This window comes from Girardinichthys multiradiatus, chromosome 10 (assembly GCF_021462225.1).
Source record: "Girardinichthys multiradiatus isolate DD_20200921_A chromosome 10, DD_fGirMul_XY1, whole genome shotgun sequence".
Classification (NCBI taxonomy): domain Eukaryota; kingdom Metazoa; phylum Chordata; class Actinopteri; order Cyprinodontiformes; family Goodeidae; genus Girardinichthys; species Girardinichthys multiradiatus.
In genome coordinates this window covers 33,457,285-33,480,281 of record NC_061803.1, presented here as the reverse complement: position 1 = coordinate 33,480,281, position 22,997 = coordinate 33,457,285, and the positions used below count along the sequence as shown (strand labels likewise).

General features: G+C 38.2%; 2 protein-coding genes across 2 annotated transcripts; both read right to left on the bottom strand.

Moving 5' to 3' along the window:
- Positions 1-6,924: 6,924 nt before the first annotated feature.
- LOC124875245 (gastrula zinc finger protein XlCGF57.1-like) lies at positions 6,925-15,822 on the bottom strand. The gene is made up of 2 exons (XM_047377276.1): positions 15,405-15,822; positions 6,925-9,743 (listed from the first exon to the last, which is right to left on the bottom strand). The coding sequence occupies exons 1-2, from the start codon at positions 15,541-15,543 to the stop codon at positions 7,996-7,998; spliced, it is 1,887 nt and encodes a 628-aa protein (XP_047233232.1). The 5' UTR covers positions 15,544-15,822; the 3' UTR covers positions 6,925-7,995.
- Positions 15,823-18,232: 2,410 nt separating this feature from the next.
- Positions 18,233-22,841, bottom strand: LOC124875282 (oocyte zinc finger protein XlCOF6.1-like). Its single transcript, XM_047377335.1, has 2 exons — positions 22,629-22,841; positions 18,233-20,837 (listed from the first exon to the last, which is right to left on the bottom strand). The coding sequence occupies exons 1-2, from the start codon at positions 22,690-22,692 to the stop codon at positions 19,609-19,611; spliced, it is 1,293 nt and encodes a 430-aa protein (XP_047233291.1). The 5' UTR covers positions 22,693-22,841; the 3' UTR covers positions 18,233-19,608.
- Positions 22,842-22,997: the final 156 nt, after the last annotated feature.

Here is a 22,997-nt window from a genome sequence, read left to right as displayed (position 1 = left end):
GGAGGTAAAGTTTATGGAGAACTATGTAAAAGGAGCAGGTATGATCTGTCATAGATGGAATAAAAAATAAAAAACATGGGTTTTTGGGCAAATTAGATACAAAGGATGTCTTAAAATTACAAGGGGATCTAAAATTAGCAATAATGAAAACTAAAAAGAGAAAAATAACAAAGAACAATGGGGGAAGAACAGAGAAAAAGCTCTGATTTAACAGAAATATGTGCACGATGGCATAAAAATACGGATTTTCAGGTAACTTAATTATCACTGAAATCCTAAAACTACATGGGGATCTTAAACTGGAGATTATGCATTCAAAAGATTCAAGAGACAATAAAAAACCTTGCCAGGTTATAATTTCAAAGGGGACTTTTCAGTCCCTGAGTGCTCACAGTTGATAAACAGATTAAAACAAAAAGATGAATTAAAAAAACAACAATAAGAGCAGCTTTTAACTGACATAGCCATAATACTGAGGCCTTAAGAAAAGCACAGGAAAAAACTTTCAGCTTAACTGAAAACAAATAAAGGGGGGGGGGGCGGACCGCCACCCATCCCAGGTTAGATTATAAAGACTAAGAGATGGTTTTAGAGGACGTGGTAAAAGAAGTTAAAAGAGGAGGTGACAATGTGGACAACATGGAAACTGTCCAACTGGACAACCCAGTGAACAATGACTAGAGAAGGGAGAACAGAATGTTGTTAAAGAAGTAATCTGAGAGTAAAAGATTTTGTAGGCAAGTATTAGTGAGAAACAGGTGCTTTAAAAATAATTCTATGGTGTTATACTACCAACAATATCATGATAAAATGCAAAAGATTCATTTTACAGGGAAATAATTCCATATTTGGCTCAGATTTTGTGCATTCTTGATTTTTCCTCTTTGAGAGAAGTTAAATTTCAGCTCTGTGAAACGACCTTGACAAAGAGATGCAGCTGCCTGAAAACAAAGATAAAACTTCTGCAAACAGCAGAAGCCTGTCTCTGCTGAAAGGTCTGAAAAAAATTGTAACTCTACCCTGCATGTGTCAAACTCAAGGTCCGCGGGCCAAAACCGGACCTCAGAAGTTTAGTGATTCTCTAGAAGTAGAGCCTTTTAATATGGTGATTGTGTGCTTGAATGTTATTTTGTCAATCAATAAGCAGTTTTGTCTACATTCTGCCACAATCTGCCTTTTGAAAATGTTTTGAATCTTGCTCTTTATGTATAAAAAAAAAAGAAAGAAAAGAAAAATTGGCTAAAGTCTGCAGACACAAAATGAACCTGGATTGACGCTCTAACTAAGTTTATTTAATCTGAGATCTTCTCCAAATGCAACAGTATATGTCAGTCTACATGAGATACTAACAACTTCACCTACTGATATAATATAAAGATCTGAGAGAATATGTGAAACAAACAATGATGAAAGTTTTTCAACAGGTGATGCTCATCCAGGAGGAAGACAGTGTTCCTAGGAAATGCAGCTCATTCATTAACAATCAATTTTTCTCCTATAGGTGGAAGTTTTGCTGACTAATCATAGGCTGGATCTATGAAACATTATGTGCACAGAACAAATGACCAAGGTTCTGACTGACTTATGAACCTCACTGACCTGACAATGATAACATGACACCCAACAGATAACACCTTTAAGGTGGACCCACTAAGACCACCTTATTGATTCTTGGTGAATAAAAAAAAAAAAGAATTGAAGCGTTCAAAACAGACCTTGTGGAAACAAAAGGGGTTATGAGGAAACAATGTGCATTTTAAGAATAATAGAAGTCAAATTATGTTCAAATTTTTGCAAATAAAAATTACTCTGACAGAAAAATAAGTAAGTAGTGTGTGAATGTGTGTGAATGGGAATGACTGATTTCATTGTAATGCATCTTTGAGGGACCTTAAAAGCGCTAATAAAGGTCTGATGTTCTGATGATCTTTGCCAAATTTATATCTTAATAAGGTTTCCAGAATCTTTTCCGAAAAATCATATAAAGATAGCAAAGGTTCTACCTGTATTAAAAATACTGATAACCATAGGAAAGTTCATAGATCTGTCTTCAATTTTTCCTAATTCTTTTACAAACAGGTTATTTAAACTTTCATGTGGCCAAATGTCTGTGTTTGACTTTCTGTTTTTGTGAAATAAATGTCTGTTTCATGTTATGTAAAAATTAGAGTCCTCAACATTACCATAATAATATTAGGTCAGTTCTCTATGGTAAAACAAAAAGATTTTAACAGATGTTTAGACTTTTTCCAGTCAGGTTCAAAATGATTGAATTAGACTCAAACTTAACATAAGATGAAATGAACCTTAACAGAATTACTGGACTGGACTGAAATAGATAAAACTTGAGTTAATTGAAACAAACTTTAGTTACTTGAACTAAATACAAAGCTGACTGAAACTGTATGTTGTATCTATAAAACTGGGTAAGATAAACTAAGATTATAAGATATAATATGCCCTTCATTTTTTGTGTTCATCAGTGAGTGAGTTTTTATTTTTATTTTTAATAAGAACTAAACCAAGCATTATTTATAATAATAGCAACTACCAAAAATATTGATCTCATTTTTAAATGTAATAAGGACTTACTTTATAAAATATGATAAAAAAGAATAATAAGAATTTGGAAAAACAGAGGCTTTAAACCTCTGCAGGAACAGCACTGACACTGTCAAAAGTGGATCCTAATACAGGAATCTGGAAGCTCATTCTGGCGTGGATAGTCAAAGTCCATCCAAGGACACATTTAGATGAGGCAGAGGGACAAATACAGGGCTTAGCTGAGAGCAACATGCATCCTGCCCTATCTGCTGTCCCACCTGAACTGTGGTCCCAATCATCAACTGATGTAGGGCTTATAAAGGGGTTCCCACCATACAAGGTTAAACTAATATCTGAAAAAAGGCCATTAGTCCGTCAATACCCCTTCAAGCCAGAAGCTGAAGAAGATACTAAGCCAATAATACAAGATATGTTGAAGTCAGGAATATTAAGAGAAGCACCTGACGCTACATGCAAGGCATATCACACTGACATCACTATTATTATCACAGCCAAACATAACTCTAAAAAGATGTGCCCTTTAAATCCAAGTACTCTAATACCTACTGCAGAAGATGGAAAACCACATTCTGATAAAGCAAAAGTTGAAGAAGACACCAAACCCAGACAAGACATTTCTCAAATCCTTATACCAGATTCATGTGTTGTGTTTGTAGATGGCTCAGCATCTAAAGATGAATATGGAAAGAATAGAGTTGGTTATGCAGTAACAACCATCGACAGAATAATATAAGCTAAATCTCTACCCAATACATGCTCAGCCCAAACAGCAGAATTATATGCTGTAGTAAGAGCATGTGAATTACATGAGGGACAAATACTTACTATATACACAGACAGCCAATACGTTTTCTGATCAGTACATCACCATGCTAAGATTTGGCAAAATAGAGGTTTTAAAACATCATCAGGGACAGAACTAACTCATTTCAACCTATTAAAGAGAAAATATCAGATCTGCTATTTATAGACACAGACGTGCTGAAAGACGCCCAACAGTCAGCACCCAAGACAGAAATAAAGGCCTGGCTAAAGAGAGGAGCACAGAAAAAAGATGACATCTATCAGATAGAAGATAAACCAATCCTCCCAAAAACATTTATACAACACAGCGGCTACAATGACACATTGGGAAGACCCACGTGTCAAGGGGGGAATATGTCACATCTGGTAAAGCATTAATGCTACACTATAAATATTTCTGACTATGCAAATCATTTTTGCAGATCATGCATAATTTGTTGCAAACACGGGGGAAGAAATATTGCCTAGTTGTAATAGATGAACCTAGTGACACATTTCTTCCCCACATATGGTATCCCACAGATTATAAGGTCAGATAATGGAACTCATTTTGTAAATAAATTAATAGAACTAAGTTCTAATGCATTAGGGTTTCAGTTAAAGATTAAGGAAAACAATGGAAGAAACAGGGAGGCCATGGCCCGAATGCCTATCCCTGGTTAATTATGGATGAGAATAACTCCAAATCAAACCGGTCTTACTCCATTTGCCACCTACTGTACATCATTGTATGGCTCCACCCACTGTGTTCTGAGCCTGAGATCACGTGACACCAAGTTGCTGATGTGAATTTGTATTCTCAAAGAAATAGTACATGGCAGACCGTTTTCTCTGCCCTCTGACATGAATGAAATAGAGAAAGCACAACAGGAACCTTCATTAGCTGAGTGGATGAATAAAATGTTGCAGACAAAAGAAGAACAAATGTCCAGTGGTCTGCCGATAATCTCTGCTCCTATCCCACAGAATGAGGCCTGGAGACCTGGTCCTGATTAAGACACTCCACCGGAAGGATTGGAGCACTCCTTGGTGGAAAGGGCCGTTTCAAATACTCCTGACAACGCCCACAGCTCTGAAAATAGCAGAGAGGCCTTCCTGGATCCATAAAAGCCACTGTAAGCCAGTTTTGCCGTTACAGGAGCCAAACCAACCGACGGGGTAGCAGAGGAAGTCCGGGTTCAAAGATGGCCCAGCGTCTCAAACCGGTGAAGAAAACAGCTGATCTGCGCCCAATTATAAAATGGCTCTCTGTAACATGTGGACAGAACTGATAAGCCTGAGCTTAATTCTGGTAGCAGGACTCTTTCTCTATCTAAAGCAGGATCCACAGGAGGTGATACCGAACCAGAAGAGATGGACATCAGACGGGACCCATCTCAGAACACTGACGGAAGAACATGACGCACATCCATTCCTACAGAATTTCTGGTATTGTTCATGGTGGCATATGCAACACTGAACTAGGTAGAAATGCACGAAAATGAAGGGGACGATTATGATGACATGTTGTAAATAAATCACATCAAAAGCCTGAATGTACTCATACATTGTATTTCATAAAATGACCTTACAGCAGAAAATCGAAAGAAGTTGTTGATTAAGTGAAATGAGAAAAAGTACAATGATGACATAAACAGGGCAGATTTTTTAATTCCTTTATTATGTTTCACTGTTTTCATTAAGTATTATTCTTTTATTTTTATGATTTCAAGTATTATTATTTTATTTTTATGATTTCAAGTATCATTTTATTTTTATGATTTCAAGTATTATTCTTTTATTTTTATGATTTCAAGTATTATTCTTTTATTTTTATGATTTCAAGTATTATTCTTTTATTTTTATGATTTCAAGTATCATTCTTTTATTTTTATGATTTCAAGTATCATTATTTTATTTTTATGATTTCAAGTATCATTCTTTTATTTTTATGATTTCAAGTATTAATCAACATTTAACTTTTAATGGTCGCCGAGGGCGGCGGGGCCGTATGAGTATTTCCCACAAAATATAATCTGTTTACCGTCCGTGGGTTTTCGCTCATACAAAGTATTTTTCTTACTCGTTTTTATATTAAATGTTTTTACTTGTGATAAAAGGAGGGACTGTTGGATGGGTGTGAGGACTTGTTATCACTCATGTAAAAACCTTGGGTTGCAAGGCACCTGCACTATGCCTTCCTCCCTGTGTGTGTGAGATCATTGTTATCTCTGTGTGAACCAGCCTCCTTTCCGTCTCACACACACACACCCTGTCTGAACTGTCTGTTGAACTGTGTATATAAATAAAGAGATAGGGTGTCAAAACTTTGTAGTTTCACTGCAAAGTGGGCTACCCTTGTCACAAGTAACTATGACTGTATCGTTCTTACCTCTGAGTTGACTAAATAATACCTAACAGCCTGTTTAATGTCTGTACATAGCAGAGCTAGAATGTTTTCCTGCAGAGAGGAGAAAGAAAAAGACACCAGAGTGTGTAAAACGCAGGAGTTTTCTAATAATAAAAAAAAAAAAAGGAATAAGACATGGTCACAAAATATCCTCCCTCAACAAGGTGTAGTTCCTAGAACTGCTTAACACTCTAGTTACAAAGCAACAGCTTATGTGTTCTGTAACAGCATAAAGACAGTGTGTTGTAAACTCTATGTTGTAAATACCAAAGTTGGGGTAACTGGGGAATGTGAGATTGGGGGAGTGTGTTAATCTACATCTGTGTTGTGAAAATCTGTAACCGTCCCAATTGTATCGTCCCTCACTGAGCAGTGAATGGACTGCTCAGTCCATTCACTTTGCTAATCAAGTTAATGAAGCTAGTTACATTCCTCTGAATTGACAAATCAATGACAAGTAAAGCTCAGAGTCGGAAACACAACTTCCTCTTTCAACGATTAACATTTCAACATAAAAAGTGTGTAGTAAAGAAATTAAATAATTTAGCATTTAATTAAAGTAATGTCAAGACATTTTACAGAACAATTCTAAATCATTTTCAAATGCACACAATGTCAGTTAAAACAGCTTTGAAAAGCCTTTATTAATAAAATTTCGACATCAGTCAGTCAGTCATTTTCTACCTCTTCTTCCATAGTGGGTCGTGGGGAAGGTGGTGCCTATCTCCAGCAGTCTATGGGTGGGAGGCAGGGCACCCTGGACAGGTCGACAGTTCATCAGAGGGCAACACAGACACACACAGGACAATCAACCATGCACACAGGAAGCCGGAGTACCCGGAGAGAAACCACGCATGCAAACTTGATGCAGAAAGACCCCCCGGCCAGGAGTCAAACCCAGGACCTTCTTGATCAAGGCAACAGTGCTACCAACTGTGCCACCATGCAGACAAAAAATTGCAACATGTTCTATGATATTGTACTTTTTTTTTTAAGTACAACACATTTTTATACCAAAAAACACATTTGAAAAAAATCCTTACGGTAAGTCTTTGTGGTAGTGGGGTGCCAAACATTTCTCATACATCATAGGACCTCAATTATTAAAAATGCATTTGGTGGCAAGTTAACCAGACATAAAGAAGCTTTAAACATGAACAAAGCTGTAGAGTGAAAAGACACAATTTAATTAAATGTTCACAGATTAATAAAATAAGTCCAAATGTATCGGTATAAGAGTTACAACCAAAAAGTTCTAATGTTCATTTAAACAAATAAGTCTAATCTACAGAGGAGCAGTAAATATCTTACCTGAAGTAGATAATTACATTGTTCCATCACACACACATTAAAATTTAAACCCCACAGGGTTCATGCTTTATGACTTTTACTGAAGTGGATCTCTATAACATCTGTACCATATAATATCAGGACTCTGTATACCTAGAACTGCTAAGCAAAAAATGATATTATAATAAATATAAATAAAAATACTTTTAAAAAACTATTCTGTGTTTAGAGTAAATTTCTTGAATGTTGTAAAGTGTTAATTAGTATGTTTTTATCTTGCTTTTGCAGGCTACCTCTTATTCCTAGAGTTTAGAAGAGTGTTTAAAAGAAGCAGAAAAAACTTTTTTACATGTCATGTTTGTCATTGTTAAGGCGCATCTGAGCCAGACTCATGTAGTGGGAGAGATGAAAGGTATTGAGTGAATTAGGCCTTACAGTCTATTTTGGACACCGTGCCACATAATATTTTCTGGAATTCAATATTTGACCCTTTTGGAGATTGGGATACCTGTGGTTTTTCAAGACTTTTTATCGTATTTAACAATTTATGTGCATGAGATCAGACTTTTGTCTGAAACTTATTCTCTGACTTGTCTGCTTGTGGCTGGGTTGACGTCTGTTTACAGCCAAGTAAGGGAGGTGCTGTGGCAGGGTCCAGTGTGGTAGTATGAGCAGGAACTGCTTGAGTTTCTAGAAATATCCAAACAATACCCAAAAAGCTCTCAAAGACAATAGACTGGATTATATGACCTGCTATGATCCGAGACACTATCTGGTGGTTCCAGGAGTATTGGAGTCCTGGTGGTTCTAGCGTTAAAGAATCTGTACTCCGTAACAAATAATCAGTACCTGACAAAAGAAGCTGAGCCCACAGAAAGCAAAGATGAATTGAATTAATCATTAACTAGTCAGAAAAACAATGATCATTTAGTCAACCATGAAAACAATCATCTTTTGCTGCCCTTGTGCACAATCATGTGTTTCTTCAGACTTGCATCACGTGCAAATGCTTTACTGCAAACACTACACACAAATGGTTTGTCTCCTGAATGGACTCTCATGTGACTTTCAAGGACAAACTTTCTGTTAAATCTGCTTTTACAGAGATCACAACTGAATGGCCTCTCCTCTGAGTGGAGCCTTGTGTGTCGCTCCAGCTGTATTTTCTTCACAAAGTGTTTGCCGCAGTCACTACAGCTGAATGGTGCAACGTGAACACGCATGTGGGATTTAAGATTTTGTTGTTTTGAAAAACCTTTACAACAAAGACTACAAATAAACAGTTTGATCCCTGTGTGAACATGCATATGCATCTTCAGACTGAACGAACGTGAAAATCCTTCACTGCAAACGCTACAAATAAACGGTTTCTCTTCTGTGTGAACAGAAATATGTCTTTTTAGAGCCCCGTGTCGGGAAAATCCTTTACTGCAAATGCTACAAATAAACGGTTTCTCTCCTGTGTGAGCAAACATGTGACTCTTCAGACTTCCCTTTTGTGAAAATCCTTTACTGCAAACATTACAAATAAACGGCTTCTCTCCTGTGTGAACACGCATGTGACTCGACAGATTCGATTTACTAGAAAATCCCTTACTGCAAACGCTACACATAAATGGTTTCTCCCCTGTATGAATATGCCGGTGAGCCTTTAGAGTTGATTGCAATGAAAACCCTTTTTTGCAAACAGTACAGATGAACGGTTTCTTTCCAGTGTGAACGCACATGTGACTCTTTAGACTCCCCCTGTGTGAAAATCTTTCACCACATACACTACAGCTAAATGGTTTCTCCCCAGTGTGAAGACGCATGTGAGCCTTTAGATTTCCCTGTAGGGAAAATCCTTTACTGCAAACACTGCATATACATGGTTTCTCTCTTCTGTGAAAATACATGTGAGCCCTTAGATTTGATGCTCTTGAAAACCCTTTACTACAAACAATACAGACAAATGGTTTTTCTGTGGTGTGGATCCACATGTGATTTTTAAGATTTTTCTTTAGCTTAAATTTTGTACCACAAATGTCACAGGAAAAGGGTTTTTCTTCTGAATGAACCTGCATGTGACTTCTAAGACTTGTCTTTGCCTTAAATCTTTTATAACAAACATCACAGGCAAAGGGGGTTTCTCCAGCATGGAGTCTCCTGTGCATCTCAAGGTAACTCTTTACTCTAAATCCTTTACCACAAAGATCGCAGCAATGTTCCCTCTGTTCAGTGTGAGTAATCATGTGTATTTTAACACGACACCAATGTTTAAATCTTTTGCCACAAATATTGCAAACAAATGGCTTCTGTCTTCTGTCGACTTCCATCTGAGCTGCACGTTTGGAACACAGCTCGGATGTTTCGCCTCTGTTCTGAAAAGTCATCTTACTTTGCTGAGCAGAACATACTGGATCTGACTCCCTGTCTGATTCTGGTCCTCCACAGTCCTCTCCATCAGGTTCTCTTTTCATCTGGTCAGATGAGTTGCTGGTTGAAGCTTCTGTCTCTCCGTTGTCTTCAGTCTTGACTTGATGAAGCTCTGATAACTGAGGTTTTACTTCATCTTCACTCTTCACAGTAAGACGTTCTTCCTCCTGATTGATCCACTGTTTCTCCTCTTCCTCCTTTGTGTCCTGCTGGTCCAAACAGGGGCTCCAGTCATGGGGATCCTCTTCTTTAATCACCAAAACTTGATGGATTGGGAACACTGAAAACCACATGGAGATTGATGATTGATTATTAACAGTTTAGTTAGAATTTGATTTATTGCAATCTAAGAAACAAAAATGATTAAAAACACAAATACAGTTATATCAATTATTTATTTGTAGGTGTATTTATGTAAAAAAAAAAAATTAAGTGTTCAATAAATAAACAAATAAACAAGAACACTAAATGTAATCGGAAATCAGTGCCTTACACCAGTATGGATCCAATATAGGATAATACCATAGCAATCCAATAAGAAAAATGAAAACATCACATCGTAAATAAATATATACAAAAATGATTTAGCTGACAAAGTTAAAATTAGTTTTTCCCATTTAGAAACCATCATCTACTTTTATTAATATTAATGCACAAAAATAGTTTGGGTCTCATAAATTATCTTAAATTACTGTTCAAGAGGATAAATGCAAGAGCTACTTAATTATGGAAAAATAATAATCACAATCATTTTGGTCATAAATGAAATCACAAATATTTAAAATACTATTAATGGAATTTGGAAAAAAACAATGTATTATTGTTGAAACCTACCATAAAATAACTGACAAAGTATTAATTTAACTATAAACACCAATAATTAAATCAGTTTCTTTCTCTTAGTTCCCTTTAAAATCTCTGCAAAACTAAATCTAATCTGGAAATCAATTAAAAACCTAAAAATATCAAGAAAAACTACAGTCTGAGAGCCTTCAGACCCAAATCAGTTCATCTCAATGCATTTTGTGCCGAACTGCACAATAGCACTTTACAATATTAGGAAAACATTTGATATCCAATAACTGCGGTTAACACGCGACGATAATGTAACATGTCATAAATTAACTAACAGTGCAAATGTTTCTGGTTTTGGTTCACTGAAGAAATACACCACAGATAGTCAGTAGACAAGACAGCTATTGGAAAACATGAAATACAACATTTCCAACATGAAGGTTTTATTTAAAAAGTTGCATTTGACTGATAATTGGTGTTTTGGCAGAGACAAGTAAACCACAATTATATATGACATATATACAGGGGTTGGACAATGAAACTGAAACACCTGTCATTTTAGTGTGGGAGGTTTTATGGCTAAATTGGACCAGCCTGGTTGCCAGTCTTCATTGATTGCACATTGCACCAGTAAGAGCAGTGTGAAGGTTCAATTAGCAGGGTGACATTATGGGTGACATACCAGAGTTCAAAAGAGGACAAATTGTTGGTGCACGTCTTGCTGGCGCATCTGTGACCAAGACAGCAAGTCTTTGTGATGTATCAAGAGCCACGGTATCCAGGGTAATGTCAGCATACCACCAAGAAGGACGAACCACATCCAACGGGATTAACTGTGGACGCAAGAGGAAGCTGTCTGAAAGGGATGTTCTGGTGCTAACCCGGATTGTATCCAAAAAACATAAAACCACGGCTGCCCAAATCACGGCAGAATTAAATGTGCACCTCAACTCTCCTGTTTCCACCAGAACTGTCCGTCAGGAGCTCCACAGGGTCAATATACACGGCCGGGCTGCTATAGACAAACCTTTGGTCACTCATGCCAATGCCAAACGTCGGTTTCAATGGTGCAAGGAGCGCAAATCTTGGGCTGTGGACAATGTGAAACATGTATTGTTACTGTTTTCCCCACATCCAGGAGAGTTACGGTGTGGAGAAGCCCCAAAGAAGCGTACCACCCAGACTGTTGCATGCCCAGAGTGAAGCATGGGGGTGGATCAGTAATGGTTTGGGCTGCCATATCATGACATTCCCTTGGCCCAATACTTGTGCTAGATGGGCGCATCACTGCCAAGGACTACCGAACCATTCTTGAGGACCATGTGCATCCAATGGTTCAAACATTGTATCCTGAAGGCGGTGCCGTGTATAAGGATGACAATGCACCAATACACACAGCAAGACTGGTGAAAGATTGGTTTGATGAACATGAAAGTGAAGTTGAACATCTCCCATGGCCTGCACAGTCACCAGATCTAAATATTATTCAGCCACTTTGGGGTGTTTTGGAGGAGCGAGTCAGGAAACGTTGTCCTCCACCAGTATCATGTAGTGACCTGGCCACTGTCCCGCAAGAAGAATGGCTTAAAATCCCTCTGACCACTGTGCAGGACTTGTATATGTCATTCCCAAGACGAATTGATGCTGTATTGGCCACAAAAGGAGGCCCTACACCATACTAATAAATTATTGTGGTCTAAAACCAGGTGTTTCAGTTTCATTGTCCAACCCCTGTATGTTGACCCATCCATTCCCTTAGCTTTTAGCAGCCATGACTTTATGGGATTCTTCTTAAATAAAATTGATTCTATTAAAAAGAAAACCTTTGACATACTCCCAAAGATGATTACTTCATCCTCAGCAAGTGAGACAACATTGGAAGTAACTGTAGAACCTGATCTGTGTTTGGACTGTTTTGATCCAGTGGAGCTTCCTGAGTTATCAGAAATATTAGCTTCATCTAAACCTTCAACTTGTAAGTTAGACCCAATCCCAACCAAATTATTTAAGGAAGTGTTCCCTCTGATTACCAGCCCCATTTTAGGTATGATTAACCTATCCTTAGTAAATGGATATGTACCACAAGCTTTTAAGGTAGCTGTAATTAAACCTTTACTTAAGAAACCTTCGCTTGATCGAGATGACTTGAAAAATTACAGACCTATATCCAATCTTCCATTCTTATCTAAAATTCTTGAGAAAATAGTTGTTAATCAAATGTGTGAGCATTTACACAGCAATGACCTGTTTGAAGAGTTTCAGACAGGTTTCAGAGCTCATCATAGCACTGAAACAGCTCTGCTGAAAGTCACTAATGATATTCTTATGGCCTCAGATAATGGACTTGTGTCTGTACTGGTTCTGTTAGATCTCAGTGCTGCATTTGATACAGTCGATCACAATATTCTCTTAGAAAGGCTGGAATATGCTGTAGGGATCAGGGGAACAGCACTAGGCTGGTTTAAATCTTATCTGTCTGACAGATTCCAGTTTGTTCATGTAAATAATAAATCATCTTTAAACTCTAGGGTTAATTGTGGAGTACCACAGGGTTCAGTACTTGGGCCAATTCTCTTTACTATATATATGCTTCCAATAGGTCAAATTATCAGGCAGCATAGAATAAATTTTCACTGTTATGCTGATGATATTCAGCTTTACTTATCCATAAATTCTGATGAGCCCAACCAGTTAGATAGACTACAAGCATGTCTTGAAGATATAAAAACTTGGATGACTTTATATTTTCTGCTTCTAAATTCAGACAAGACAAAAGTTGTCATCTTTGGACTAGAATCTTTGAAAAAGAAACTACTTAGTCAATCACTTAATCTGGATGGCATTAAATTGACCTCCGATAATAAAGTAAAAAACCTTGGCGTAATTTTTAACCAGGACAAGTCATTTAAATCACATATTAAACAGGTTTCTAGGATTTCCTTCTTTCACCTCCGGAACATTTCCAAAATTAGAAATATCCTATCCAGAAGTGACGCTGAAAAACTAGTCCATGCATTTGTTACTTCAAGGCTGGACTATTGTAATTCGTTACTATCAGGATGTCCACAAAATGCTGCTAAAAGCCTTCAGCTGATTCAGAATGCTGCAGCAAGAGTTCTGATGAAAATTAAAAAGAGAGATCATATTTCTCCTATTTTAGCTTCCCTTCATTGGCTCCCTGTTAAATCCAGAATAGAATTTAAAATTCTCCTCCTCACATATGAAGCCCTTAATGATCTAGCTCCATCATACATCAGAGATCTGATTGTTCCATATGTTCCTAACAGGGCAATTTGTTCTCAGACTGCAGGTTTACTGGTGGTTCCTAGAGTCTCTAGAAGTAGAATGGGAGGCAGATCCTTTAGTTATCAGGCTCCTCTCCTGTGGAACCAGCCCCCAGTTTTAGTCTGTGAGGCAGACACCTCGTCTACTTTTAAGGCTAGGCTTAAAACTTTCCTTTTTGATAAAGCTTATAGTTAGAGTGGCTTAGTTTACCAGGGAGGGAGCCTTCCTCTGTTGGTTGGAGTAAGGGGGAGTCAGGTTTAGCCTAAACCGGCTCAGTTATGGTTGAGGTGCAAACACACCCTCCATTTCTGCTACCTGTGTGACCTCATCTCTTTTCCGATGGTTGTGATCAGTCTGACAGAGAGAGGTATCCCAATCCTTGTGGTTTTTAGTTTAACAATGACCATCAGTGGGACCCTTTGTGGGGTTCCTTGAGACGACATTGTTGTAAATAAGCGGCGTTTAACTAAATAATCTGAACTGAAACTATCTGTGTAGTTATGCTGCTATGGGCTTAGGCTGCTGGAGGACATAACGACCACTTTCACCCTCTTTGCTACATTCTCACACTACTCTCCAATTTTGCATTATTTGCTGTTATTTCAGCTTTTAACCTCGTTCTCTCTATTCTCTTCCTAGAAGCTACACCTGGCCTGGCTCTGTGTCTACCTGTGACACCTTTCTGGAGAGGGGAATCGTCCGGGCTTCTGCTGTCAACAACATTAATGCTCACCCTCTACCGATGATCCACATAGCCCTGTCTTTTAGTGTTTAACCCTTTCTCTCTCCTAGACATGGCGATTGACTGAGCTTTTACTGTAACAAACTCTATGTGCTCTCTTTCAGACTCTAACCTTGAAAACTGGCTCTGAGTTTATCTGTTATTTCTTTCTAGGTGAAACTACTAAAGGAGCTACATCCATTAACATTTACTTTTCCTTCACATAGAAGGTACTCCTGGATCAGTGCTTCTGTGTTCTTTTTGTGTCTCTGCTCTGTTCTCTCAAACCCCCAGTCGGTCGTGGCAGATGGCTGCTCACACTGAGCCTGGTTCTGCTGGAGGTTTCTTCCTGTTAAAAGGGAGTTTTTCCTCTCCACTGTCGCTACATGCATGCTCAGTATGAGGTATTGCTGCAAAGTCAACACCAGTGACTGTCCACTCCAGGAGGAGTGAATGCTGCAAGTCACTGACTGGATGCAATCTGCTGGGTTTCCTTAGATAGAAAAACTTTTTATCCAATTTGAATAAATAACTGAATCTGACTGCACTGTTCAATGATTAGGATTAATTGGAATGTATGTACCTGACTGTTGTGAAGTGCCTTGAGACAACATGTGTTGTGAATTGGCTCTATATAAATAAAACTGAATTGAATTGAATATGTCATACACTGCATGGTACTTTTCTAACCAGCTAACCTTTAATGCAGACCAAGCCATTCATTCCTGCTGTGTGATCATCAGCTGTTTCCTTTAACAAAACATGTTCTGCATTTAACAGGCCGCTCTTCTAATCACTGACATGTCATTGTTCAGATCATATATCATCTCTTTTACTGTGTGAACTGTTGTAATTGTTTGTGTTTGGATATTATATTTTTCTCTGGTTTATTTCTCATTCTACTCTCTTGTTTTTAAACTAAACAGCCAGACTGAAGCTTTGTGTTTCTTTTTAATTCTGCTGTTGGTACAGTATGTGAAAGGCCCAGGGATAAACTGCTGACCTGTCCAGGTTGTGATCTGCCTCTGCATTACACATATATTTAGCACTTTGATTCTTCCCCCAGTCCAGCAGCTCGCTTTAAAGTTCCAGACAAATTTCATGTGTTAAAATCCGGTCAAACACGTGTGTGTTACTTACTGAGATCTTTTCTGTCTTGTTTCTGCTCCAGTTCTGATGTTGATGCTGCAGGTATGGGGGGCACCAAACGGAGCCCTCTGGGGTCGTCTGCTTCAACCTTCATAATTTCAGACATCCTCTCTTCACTTGGGATTTTCATTTTCACAATCCTTGTTTAGAACCTTCACATGTTTTAGTAGATCTGGGTCTCAGCCCCATAACCTGTATCTTCTGTTTTTCTGATGCCTGAAACTGCTGATAGCACCTTTAGCTCCACGGCGGCTAATGATATCCTGTACACCAAACCTCGACTAGAAATAACCACACTGGTTGTATAGAAGCGATATCAACACAAAGACTGGAGAGAAATAGAGTTTGAGACATCAATTACATTTGTTTTACACATTTTTTCAGGCGGGACTTGGCCACCTAAGATGATATTGTTACATCCGGTTACTTCCTGCTTGCTGACCAATCGATGATGAAAGAAAACCTTTCCGCCTACAACTATGAGCTTTACACGATAAAACTAAATGTGCGAAAACTGTTGTCAAGAATATAGATAATTCTTCATCGTGTGCTAACTTATTTAGTGACGCACACAATTTCCTAAGAACATAAATTACGTTAAAGATCTAAATTGACCAGTATAAATGAAATAAAAATAATAATATATATCCGGGGTGAAATGAACGCAGCATTATTGTAAAGCTCCCCTCCAAAATACTTTTAGTCCCTAAACTGACGCATTGGAGTTCATTCAGGGAGTTCAAATGAAAACCTCATCCAGCCCTCTGACTGAATGCTAGCTCATTCAAAAATCAAAACGAATCATTTACTTCTGTTTTGGACTTTGTACATCTTTAAATTCAGTTGGATGTGGACCTCCGGGTCTTCAACAGGGCCAGGTTAAAAGGGAGAACTAAGAACTAAGACAATCGTTCTCACTTTCACAAACAGGATAAAGGTAAAGCCCACACACTGAGGTTTGAAGAGTCAGTGTCTTGAGTAGAACGCTACAAACTTACAAATCCAAAGATTATAGATATTAATATAAAGCTGATCAGAGTCCAAATGTCAAAAAGCAGTGAAAAGGTTGTATACCACACTGAAAATTAAACCTGACTATTATTCAAGACATTTACAGGTAATATTTTAACTCAAATGCCTAGAATCTTTAAAGGGATGCAGAAAAACAAAAAAATATAAATTATGTACGTAATAAAAAAGCACAATATGTTTGAAAGTTCTTTGTGTTCTTGGACTGAATTGTAGAACAAACTGGTTTTTCATTTTTGAACGAAATTCATGTATTTAAAACTGTACATTCTTTGGGTACGTGTTCCTTGAGTTTATATTTTGTTTCTCCAAATCCTTTTAGTCCACTCTAGTTTTCCAGACTGACCCGAACTCCCAGGTTTTATGAAAGAATCAACTAGTGTTACAACAGTTATGTTGTCTCTGTCAACTCCTTGTCTTTTCCTAGATTGTTTCTGTTTTCTGTCCAAGCAACCATGTAACATTTTAAATTTGTTTTGATCAGTAGTACTCCAGAATTTTACAGTTTTACTTTGAATTTTGGCTGTTTTTTCCTCATTTTCAGTTCAGGGGTGATGAACAAAATCGAAGTGACTGGATATTGTAGGAGCCAACTGTCTCCAGCAGATGTCAGCAGTGAGACACCTACAGGGCAGAACCAAAGTGTGTCTGTGCTGATGCCTGATCAGAATCCATTAGAACTCCCAAGACATCTTAGTGGATCCAGCCTCACAGCCATGTACCTCATGACGAATTTACTGGACTTAATTTCTCATCAGAAGAAGAGCTTATTGAGCTGTGGATCTGAAACGAATCCAGCTTTTTTTTTGGCTCTTTCAAAGAAACTGTAGCTAAATTATTTTCTTAAAAATATACAAGGATAGATATTTACTAGAACAGATGGCGGCAGAAAGTAAACCTTTGGCTAGTTTGAAAAATCTCTTAATTGTTTTGCAATCAAGTATCTGAACACAAGTTATGCCCCCCAAAAATGTATATACTATTAAATTAATTGTCTATTAGTTAATTCAATGTTTTGTTTTTTAACTTCTTGTTATTTTTGGACTGTTGATTTATTTTACACTGATCTCTGGATTATTTGTTTTTCTCTCTGCTTCAAAATAACTTCAAAATCTCAGCTCGTTTCCTTTGACTCAACTGGAAAATATGCAAACATTTTAACATGTTCCCCTTACAACACCGATGGATCTTGTTACATCTAAAAAAAGGAGTTCAATAACCAAACTGAAACATGATCCTCACTGTAAAACTAAGCAATACAAATGTAAAAGTCTGATTCAGAATGCCAAGATAAAGTGACACCAAATCAAAATAGTTTAAAGACTTAAATGGTAAAACTGAAAAATCATTGAATTCTGTTCAGTTTATTTATATAGAACCAATTTATAATAAATTTCATTTCAAGCCACTTTACAAGACAAACTGGTCCAATTTACAACCAGTCAACAATGGACTCCCCCTGAGAGGAAACCTATTAGGCCCCTAGCTATTTGCTATATCTTGGGTCTGCAACCAAATGATGTCCAAGTACATAAAATCAGAATTGATGGTTTTTAACAGCTAAAACCACAGGATGCAAGATAATACCAAGACATAGGAAGTCGTCTAAATGTGCAAGATGAAGGAAAGGATTGAACAACTGACAAAAATGGCCATGTGAATGGTATGGGCAGAGAAGATATGTTTAATAAAGTCTAGGGCACTTTTCTGAATTATATAGGTGGGAAGTCTGATTGCATAAATATGTGGCACCTAAATTAGTGGATGTTACTTTGAATAAGACTCAGACATTAATATTTAACAGTGATTTTTATTTTCTATATGTTGCTTTGTTCGGGTCCTTTATTTTAACCTCTGGTACCTGGTAACGTACCACAGTCCACATCTCCTCTGGGTTAGGAAGTGGAGCATCCTACTGGATTCCCGATTTTATTGAGAAAAAAAATCAGATTACCTGGCTTTCTTGAATTGTGTACCACCCATTGAAGCATCGCCCCTCTCAGCCTCCCAGGGAAAGTTTATTCTAGATTGTTGCAACATGTTGGAAAAACTCCAGCTGAGCTTCAAACTCCAGATTTAGGAGGAGCATTTAGGCTTTTACCCTGGATGTGGAACAGTGGACCCAATCTTTACCATTACAAAGCTGCTGAGGGGGTCGTGGCAGTTTGATTGTTTAGTTCACATGTGTTAAGGGATCTGGCGAAGGCTTGCAACCTAGATCCAATGTTTTTTTGTAGGGAGTGCTGCAGAAGCATGTGGTACCAAAGATGCTTTTAAGGTTTCTCTGGTCTTTCTATGGCCAAATCAAGAGCAGTCCACAGTCTCACTACAATTATCACTTCTCTACCAGTACAGACCCTACAGTACAGCGGAGGAAATCTAGTTTGGATACCTAAGGGTCTTATCTTTTTTTTGCTGTTGATGTGGTTCTAATGCTATCATAAACCTTATACCTTGCACTGAATTGATTGCAGCTGTGCGTAAAACTTTTAAGAATTTAAGATGAGCTGCTTCCTCTACGTCAGGACAGTCTCTGACTCAAGTTGATAAGTTAAAGAAGTTTGGTCTCTACCTCACAAGTGACAGCAGGATGGAACAAGAGATAGGTTGACAGATTGGGGCCTTTTATGCAATAATGCTGTTGCCATGGTTGAAGAAATTGTTTAGCCAAGAAGTAAAGCTCTTTATTTACTGGTCTGTCTACATTCTGACCCTCACCTATGGCCATCAGATATCGATCATGACAGAAAGAACAAGATCAAGAACCAAAAAGCCATCTGAATCAAAAGGTTTTTGTTAAAGTTGGTCATATATCTCATCAGGATGACTCCTCCCTTTGGAGATTCCTAGGTGGGACTCATTGGGAAGAGACCCCAATGCTGACTTACTTGTGGCTCTTTCTATTCTTTCTGCCCTAGGAGTATCACTGGGGCGAGGGATGTCTGGGTTTCCATTTCTTAAATACCTCCATGACCCGATATCAAGTAAGATGATAAACAATGGATGGAAATCCTAGTCACATTGTGCTCCACAATCCATTTGTGTGTATTTGCATGACAACCAACACAACAACATGCATAATTAAACCTCAGGCTTTACAACCCACATTAGTGCTTGTAGGAAAGAAAAAAAAAAGAAATATAAAATAAATCTGTAAACTGAATAGTTATTTATTTTCATGGAACGATATTTTGTGTGTCTTCAAACTCGATTTTCGTGTAAAAGTTGCTCCACAAACATCACAGATGAATGGCTTTTCTTCCGCATGGTAAATCACGTGTCTCTTCAACTCTGCGTTTCGGACAAATCTTTTATCGCACTTATCACAGGCAAAGGGTTTCTCTCCCGTGTGGCGTCTAATGTGTAGGCGCAGACCTGTGTCCCGGGTAAATCTGGCGTTGCAGAAACCACAGCCAAACAGCTTCACTCCTGTGTGGGACAGCATGTGTACTCGAAGATCATTTTTAAGTCTAAAATGTCTGTCGCAATCACCACACGCAAATGGTTTTTCTCCTTTATGGATCATCATGTGCTGCTTAAGCGTTGCCTTTTGGTAGAATTTTTTATCACATACGTCACACGGAAACAGTTTCTCTCCTCTGTGTTTTGTCATATGAATTGTAAGACTAGACCGATACTGAAACGTCTTGTTGCATTCAACACAATGAAAGGGCTTTTCTCCAGTGTGGATCCTCATGTGAGATTTGAGATAACAGCGGTACAGAAATGTTTTCCCACATTCGCCACAAACAACTGATTTCTTCCCAGCTCTGACTTCTGCTTCTTCCTTCTCAACCAAACAGCTGGAGGACTTTTCTCCTGAGTGGGATGTCATGTGTTCCTTGAATGTCTGCTCATTCACAAACTGTTTACTACAACACTCTGAGCAGCTGAAGGCTTTCTGAGAGCTTTTATCTCCCACGTTACTGTTTACACCTGACTGACATTTCCTGGTTTCCCTCCAAATTTCCTCACTGTCCTCAGTTTCAGAACCAGACACCGACAGGTTGTCAGCATCATCCTCACCACTGACATCAGTTTCAGAAGAACCTGGAGCATTTTCTTTAGGATCCTGCTGTAAATGAGTATTTGGATCTGACTTCCAGTCCTGTTCTGGGCCTCCACACTCCTCTCTGCTAGGTTCTGTTGCAATCTGTTCAGCTGAGCTGCAGGTTGGACCTTCTGTGTCTCTGCTGTCTTCAGTTTTAAGGTGATGAAGTTCTGATAACTTTAGTTTCACTTCATCCTCAATCTTCACAGTAAGCAGCTCTCCCTCCTGACTGATCCACAGTTCCTCCTCTTCCTTCTTTATCTGGAGCAGTTCAGGGTTCTGCTGGTCCAAACTGGAGCTCCACAGGTCCGGAACCTCTTTAATCACAAACATCTGCTGCTCATCTGCAAGAAATACATGGAGGTCATGGTTAACCACCATTTTGTAATCACAGAAATGTTTCTGTTGTAAGTACATGTCTCCCTCATTGATTAAAGCCAGCAAGAATTATCGATTTGAATTATGCTTAAAATAGTCTCAACCTCTCCTGGAAAACAACTTAAAATGTGTGTTTAAGAAAAAGAAGTCAGAAATAAGACACTTGAAACACTCAACCTGCTTGAAGAGGTCAGTTCTGCTGGAGCGGGATGTAATATCAAGTTAGAGCCACTCTGTTATAAATGTCTCCCTCCCCGTTTTAGTGTGTGTTTCTGTGAAGGATCGTAGTGCATGGAGACAACTTAAGAACACGAGTAATATTATTTACCCCTGTATTCCTGCAAACAGATTCTCTAATAAAACCAGCTTAGTATAGAATTGCTGTTTTAAATAAACTTATGAACGTTTCACAGTCCTGATCAGCGGATCAGCAGCAGCTGGAAAACAAGACGTACAGCTTTTAGAACAGGATTTATTAACACCTATTAACAGGTTTATGCACAGGAAGCAGAGCATAGACCCGCTCAAACTCCATAAAGGGTCATTGCAAAATAAACTGCAGGGAACCGACGGTTGGCTTCTGATATTCTGGAACCAATCAAAGATTTTATTATCATCAAAGCACAGCAGTTTGACTGTTTTTATGTTTAAAATCAGACCTTTTAAAAACTGAACTAAACTCTAGAATTTTGTAGCAAGGTGGTGATAAAATTCTCTTTGACCCTGCCTCTAGCTCCTGTTGGTTCTATCCTCTGGTCCAGCAGTGAATTAGTGCTGGAACCAGTTTGGTGAAAATGGCCCCTATTGAGATGGTGTTTAAACTTGAATGATATATCTCTAAAAGCCGGTGGTTCATCTTCTGCCAAACTATTATAACATTTATACTACTGTAAAAACAGAGGACTCCTGCTGTTTAGGATCAAACATGCATCCCATCAGCCATCCACCATATTTTGTGCAACAATGCTGCAATTCTTACTAACAGGAATGTATTATGGTTTTAATAAAACTGTACTAAAATGCTACTAAACACAGAGTGTTAACATTATAGGGTATATAAAACATCATGTCTTCCATTTAAGACATTTAGACTACTTAAATGTTTGGTGGTGTGTTCACTGACAAACTTATTTGTCAATTTATGTTTTTTTTTTGGTTTTTTTGCTGCAGCAGCGGTGGGACCTGTGTGATTCTGTCAGATAGAAAGACACTCAAACATCGGGCTGCAAAACAAAACATGTTCAAAAGGCTAACTTTATTTTGTCATTCATGTAAAATAAAGGCTTTTGTTTATCTCATCTTTAATTCTTATACCGTCAAATATAAAGTTATATGCAGCTTAAAGTTAAAACCTATTTTCTGTAAAACAATATTTATTATTGTTAGAAATATTGTAAATCTTTTTAACAGTTTGCTCGGTTATATTTCTTTTTGATATCATCCGTTATGATTTTCGGCATGTACGTAGAAGCAGCTTTCTAAAGCAAATGTAGCTGTGGAGATGCGCCACGGCAGGAAATATTGACGAGGTTGAACCCTATCATATGACCCCTGATTTGGGGGGGACACAGCCTCCCCAAAAACATGGGGAGCCCCGCCCCGACGTCGGGGCTCCAGGCGACACGTCTATAGTTGTAGCTCTCAGTATATCTCTGGTGTAGGAGTACCCTCATAAACAGCTCTTTCCAGTTTACTTCATGCTTCTATCGGTTCTAATTATCACAATTATTTTATAACGATCAGATTAAGTAATTTACCTTCACTCTCTTCCTTCACAGGGTCGGTTAAACTGGATTGCACTCCAGATCTGCAGCTTTGCATCTTGATGTTGATCTTTTCACGCCACTAGTGTTCTGACCTTTAGGGAAAATGAGTTTAAAATGCGAATCGAAAGAGCGCCCACTCATCTTTATATAGAAAGCCGTTATTTATGGACCTCAGATGGATTTTGTTCAGGCATCTGCGCAGCCACACGTTAACTTGTGTCTCACTACTGCCATCTGCTGGAGTCAGCTCCTACAGCAAGCGGATGCTCTTTATCAGAACTGGACTGAAAAAGAGGACATATTCAGGTACATCTAAAACAAATTTAAATATCTTGAAAAGGTTGAACATTTTTTGTCACT